The sequence below is a fragment of the Melitaea cinxia genome, chromosome 3, assembly GCF_905220565.1.
Source record: "Melitaea cinxia chromosome 3, ilMelCinx1.1, whole genome shotgun sequence".
In the NCBI taxonomy this organism is placed as follows: domain Eukaryota; kingdom Metazoa; phylum Arthropoda; class Insecta; order Lepidoptera; family Nymphalidae; genus Melitaea; species Melitaea cinxia.
Window position 1 is genome coordinate 15,402,086 of NC_059396.1, and position 6,006 is coordinate 15,408,091.

The 6,006-nt window shown below is 30.4% G+C and overlaps 1 protein-coding gene across 1 annotated transcript; it reads right to left on the reverse strand.

The window, feature by feature from the left end:
• Positions 1–2,442: 2,442 nt before the first annotated feature.
• LOC123669590 (mRNA cap guanine-N7 methyltransferase) lies at positions 2,443–5,874 on the reverse strand. The gene is made up of 2 exons (XM_045603190.1): positions 4,567–5,874; positions 2,443–4,296 (listed from the first exon to the last, which is right to left on the reverse strand). The coding sequence occupies exons 1-2, from the start codon at positions 5,645–5,647 to the stop codon at positions 4,190–4,192; spliced, it is 1,188 nt and encodes a 395-aa protein (XP_045459146.1). The 5' UTR covers positions 5,648–5,874; the 3' UTR covers positions 2,443–4,189.
• Positions 5,875–6,006: the final 132 nt, after the last annotated feature.

Genomic DNA, 6,006 nt, shown 5'->3' on the forward strand with positions numbered 1-6,006 from the left:
ACTAGGGATATCTCTTTTCCAATAAAAAAAGAATTATCAAAATCGGTACATCCAGTAGAAAGTTATGCGGTATAATACAACGTAGGTCGACGAAAAAAGCGTCAAGTAAAAACGCATTATTAGATATAACTCGAAAAGTTGTTGTTAGATCTCAAATAAATTTAAATGGGACCAATTGGCACATACCACCTTTCGATTAAAAGAAAATTTGTCGAAATCGTTCCACACGGTCAAAAGTTCTGATGTAACATACATAAAAAAAAAAATACAGTCGAATTGAGAACCTCCTCCTTTTTTGGAAGTCGGTTAAAAACCATAGTTTTACTATGGATATAAGTCTATACTCTTGTACTTGATAATATTATTTGGCTATTAAATACTTTAGCAATATCAAAACCTCTGTAAGGCTTTTTGTACGAGGTCGCCTAAGAACAACGCTCATCAAAGTAACGAGTGGTTTCAGTAAGGATGTTATTGTGATCATTATTTTTGATTTTTAAATATAACTTCGTTATTTCGCTGAGAAAGTATTTCATCGTATAATCACCTTGTTTTGAGTATTCGTTTCATTTCAATTTTTTTAAATAGATATATTATTTTAAATACATTTATATTTCATTCGAATAATTTGTGAGGTATTCTGTTTATTTCGTTATGAATTGGCGAGAAATTAAGGCCATTAATTATTTACCTAAAAATTATTTTTAAGACTTTTGCGCAGTATTCATAGCAATCGACTATTACGCTACATATTGCAGGTTGCAAGTTGCTGTCTACGTTGCAAGTAGAATAATTGTTACATTTAATATATTAAGCACCCCACGCTTTTTACTCTGAATTAAATTATTCTCTTAATAACTTAAATTTTATTATAATTTTATTTTGAAGTAATTAATTATGATTCTCAAAACTTTAACCATGGATATCTCCATAACCATGGGGTTCCGAAGTGTGGCAGTGGTCCGGGGTAGCGTCCCTCCCCCTCCCTTCCAAAATCCCGAAATTCGATGGTTCTTAATCTAAAGCTTTACCTACAACCCAAGCTAATAAGAGCGTGGTAAAAGGAATAACTATTTCGCGCGGAGCGAAGCCACGAACTTACGCCACGCGAAGCGGGCGGGAAACAGCTAGTAAGGAATAAACAAGTTAAAAATGCAACTAGCCTAAAAAAGTATCTGCCTCCGTTGTGCTGTGCCGAGTGCCCGAGCAAAAAAGTAAGTCCGAAACTGTAGGCATACGCAGATCGCGCGCTAGTATTATCTCTCTTACTTCCTTACAGAAGATCCACGAAGAATTTATTAATCCTGGCGGTCCTAATAAGGATATTGGGAAACTAAAAAACATTATATCTCATATATCTCACAGGAAGATAAAAAACATTATTATATATAATACATATTGAAACATCGACAAACACGCTGTACTTTATATATAATACTCGTATAAATTGAATAATAAAAAAAAAATGATCCATAGCTGTGACTATTATAAGCGCGCCATCCCATCGGTCCAAATGCAACAATGTAATACTTATAAATATTATAAAGGGAAACCTGTTATTGGCCTTATTTTTTTTTTGTAATTTGTTTATAGTATGTTTTAACTGAAACGCTGTTGGTTTTCTTAATAAATAAATAAAAAAAATAAAAACTGTTATTGAATTATTACATTGTCATCAGTCCTTGATACGAGTGCAAGGTTTCAAATTAATCAAACTTCTGGAAATTGGTGAAAGCAGAAGTAATAAAAGCGTGGGAAAAATAAATTACGGGCGATCTGAGGTCGGGAAGTGGTAGGGGGAGGTTTAAGGGTAAAAAAACAGTTTTTCTCGATTTCCGGCTAAACTACAACTACTATGGAAAAAATCAGTTGGTCGCCCAGTGGTAGATTTTCGACCATAATTAATTTAAAATTTAAGTTTGAACATTATTAAGATTGTCAATTGACAGATATAGGGTCCCCACTGTAACTTTGAATCAATGGTAATTCCAAGAAAAACGGTTGAGATAACTAACCATTGAGTTTTGGTTGCATATCAATTTGTTTTACATTTGGATCAGGAAATTTGATACAATTAGCTTTTTCTATCATTGAGAAGTAATTGAAATGAATTTCAAGGATATAAATTCCATTAAAACAATAGCTACAAACATTTTTTATTTACGAAGGTATCCTTGATTCAGTGAACGTTTCCAACGTTTCCTTTAAAAAAATATATAAATATTCAAACTGTCAGTATGTTTGTAATATGAGGTTTGTAAATTTTCGTGAATGGTATAAAATAATATCAAAATAACATCAGATCTTTCTCGTCTTGAATTTTCGTTCATTAGGTTGAATCTGAGTTGGTGGCGCTAATTTTCCATTTTCTGCAGATCAATTTTAGCGTCGGTTTAACGGTATTATATCAAGGTATGCAAATATGATAATGAGAGTCATATAAAGTCAGGAAGAAATTTTATTTAGTTATTACAAACCAAAAATTCATTATTTTTTGTATAATTCTGTAGCAAATTTACGTACATAACAGTTTAAGTGCGGCTATTTAAATAAATTTTTAAAATAAATCTTACATTTTACATACTGTACTCGAGACAAAATTAAGTATCTCAAAAATAATAAGTTAAGCACTTATTCGTAAATGGAAGATTTACATTGTTTGTAATATAATTTTAACAAAACATAATTCTGAACACTTAAGGTACATTAACTTTTTTTAACTAGTCCTACATATATAATACCATTATTTATATTTAATTGAAAGATTATTATGTATACAGAATGCGCCAAAACAGCGTTAGGTTAGAGCTGTACGGCAAATTATGCTTTAATCCTTCTCCATACATGAAGCATACTTTTTTTTTCGACAACTGGACGTTTACAAACTGTACATTCAGTACTACATTTTAACTAATTTAATTACTTTGATATCATAATTTAATTACTTTCATTTTAACAGTCTTGATTACTCGAGATAATGTAAAAGTTTACCTTAATCATGCTTAAAACATATTGTCTGTAACACTGTAATACCGCGTAACCAGCAGTGGTAAGAAGGCCATAAGTACACAGAAAAAACTTAATATTTTCTTTAGTCGACTGAAATATAACATGACTATAAATTTACGTACTTTACCACATCTTCTGATTAATCCCTTTTTTTTATTTGTGGGCTAAAAAATAAAATTTTCGCGATATTGCAGCTTCAAAAATTAATTGACATTGACCGTTTCTTCAACTTCGCGTAATTGTTACAAGGATAAAGTAAACGATTATAGTTACATTAAATTTCATTATTTATAAGAATATTTTTTAGTTAATATTGTAACAACAAAATGTAGCTAAGAAAAACATTTCGAGCCATAAGTTTATTACATTATTCAGTTGTTTTATACTAGAGAAGCTTCCTAAACAATAAATTTGTCTAGCAAATTCTTGTAACAGGTGACATGTTCTTAAGGTTGAAACTATATTGAAATAAAAATATTTCTCTACCCTCCTCTAAAATGTCAAATAAAAGCTTTCATATGTTTACTATTACCACTTTAACGTATTGTTTGGAGCTTAAACGGACAGTAATAATTTGAATAGGAAAGACATGTATTTTTTTGGAATCGTTCGATTAGATCTTTTAAGATATTTTTCTTCGCTCATGTCATGATTCAAACATGTCTAAAAATTTGTTAGCGAAAAATAAAATTTTACTATGAGCACAAAATATACAGTTACATGTAGAACCCATAGCCCAAGAGGACCCGGTGGTCTAGAAATTTCAAAAAATCTTTTTTTTTTCATATTTCGAAAGTATAGTATTTCAAAAATATACAGTTAAAATTTGGTGGCAATATTTTAAGAATTTTATGTTGTAACACCTATATAAAAGGTCAGCGCCAAAGGCGCCCAAGCAACTGCCACTCTTCCCATGACATGATACATAGATACACAGTTTAGGAAATACTTTTGGATGATTTATTGCTCCCGCGGTTTTGACTTCTCTCATTTGAAGCATTTTTATTAGAGAAAGCGCTTAGCTTGCCAATGCCAACTATTATAAAAAGCCTCCACAGAATCTTATTTTTGAGTTTTGGTGTTATGCAGTATTAGCAGGCATTGCAGTATTACTGACAATATAAAGCTAAATTAAGCTGAATTTTATTTAAATACATTGAATCTAAATAATACCAAAATGTTATTTTTGTGTAGGAGATGACGTTTTTGTTGTATGTATGTAGACGGGTTTTCCATTCAAATCCATAGTCGACTTGCATTTCTTGAACACAAATGCTAAATAAATAGCTGAAAAAAAAAATGTTTTTATTCAAATGTCAAATTATTTATAATTAAAACAACTATGTTAAAACCAATTTGATAAATTTATTATTCAAAATTACCATATAACAGACTATAATTACAATTTTTATAAAATAAAATTTAGATAAATTATTAGATTGGGATACTGAATCATCTATCCTTTATCAGTAAGCATGGCACTTACAATAATGTAGAAATATCGGGATCTCAAACATTTTACAATTTTATATTAAACTAACCCAAAACAAAACTTACTTGCAACTTCCCATTCTGATTGGCTCATTGTAACAAGCTTTTCATTTTTGTTTGTCATATTTTCAAAATAGGTTTTTGCGTGTTCATAGTCTTTTTCATCACCTATTAGTTCTCTATTAGGCAGGGCTGGGTAGAACTCGAAACATTTAATCCTTTGTAACAAATCTCTATATTTATCAGAGAAATCTTTGAAGAAATCATCAAATCTCGCCTTGTATACTAATTCTAAGCCATATTCTTTTGCTAATTTTAAAAATAACTCAAAATTTACTAGGAACTCTGGACAGTCTACAACACCCTCAAGGTGAAAATCATATTTTCCACCAAATAGTGGATATCCATCATCAGGGTCAAATAGTAATTTTATATTAAATATTCTATTCCCAAAAGAAACACTATGGGATTTTTTTGATCTACTTATTATTTCATATGCATCAGGTATTGTTCCGAAAAAGTACCCATCTGGTTTAAGACACTCTGATATATTAGAGAGCATACGACGTGCTTGCCCTAAGCTCTCGAAGCTATAATGTAAGCCAAACTGACAACTCACAAGATCAAATTTTATAGATGGGTCTTTGTACTTATCTCTCAGAGTATTATTCGTGCAGTCAGTAGCTATGAACTCTGCAGAAAACAATCGTCCTGAACGAAGACGTAAGTCTTCATATCTGGTCTTACATTGATCGATTGAGACCTCCGCAATATCAGCGAAAATAGCATGATCAACGCGTGCTTTTTGCCACTTACTTATATCACCACCTTTACCACAGCATATGTCCAACACTCTTAACGGTCTTCCATAATCTTTTTCACGTATTTTATCCGTATATTCTTGTATCAGAACGCTTTTCACCCAATTATTAAAATTTCTTAAGTAAAAAATTGGCGAATTGAATCTTTCTTTTAATCCTTTTTCTTCCAGATGATTGTAATGAGCCGCAACTATATTGGAATGCGAATGTATCTTTGCTGGTTTATCTTCATGGCTACTTGAAGGCCGTTTCAGGGTTGTGTTTGGTCTATCCTTTAATTGAGACTCTTCGTTACTGTGTTCACAGTTTTCTGACACATCATTCATATTTATTATTTTTTTATAAATGCGAAAAAAATAAAAATAAAAGGAAATTTCACTATTATTTACAGTAACTTTTAAAATGACAAAAAAAACAAAACAAATTAGACTTCACAGTAGCAAACTAAAAACTTCATTGAGGTTAAAAACCAATGAAAAATAAAGTGAAAAACTTAAAAGTTCTCATTCTTGACTGTATGACGTTTAAAATTATAAGCACAGATTACTAATTAAAACAAGACAACCACAGATTACACGACCTAAAAATATGGGATTTCATTTATTGTATAAATAATAACAATGAATATATTATAAATTTCTAAACTGTATAATTTGTATATATTTATTTATATTTTATAAAGTTC

Excerpts from the sequence above, each read along its gene's own strand:
- LOC123669590 (XM_045603190.1), bottom strand. The coding sequence starts at position 5,647 with ATGAATGATGTGTCAGAAAACTGTGAACACAGTAACGAAGAGTCTCAA. Across the intron at positions 4,297-4,566 it reads ATCAGAATGGGAAGTTGCAA|CTATTTATTTAGCATTTGTG; the intron begins GTAAGTTTTGTT and ends TTTTTTTTTCAG.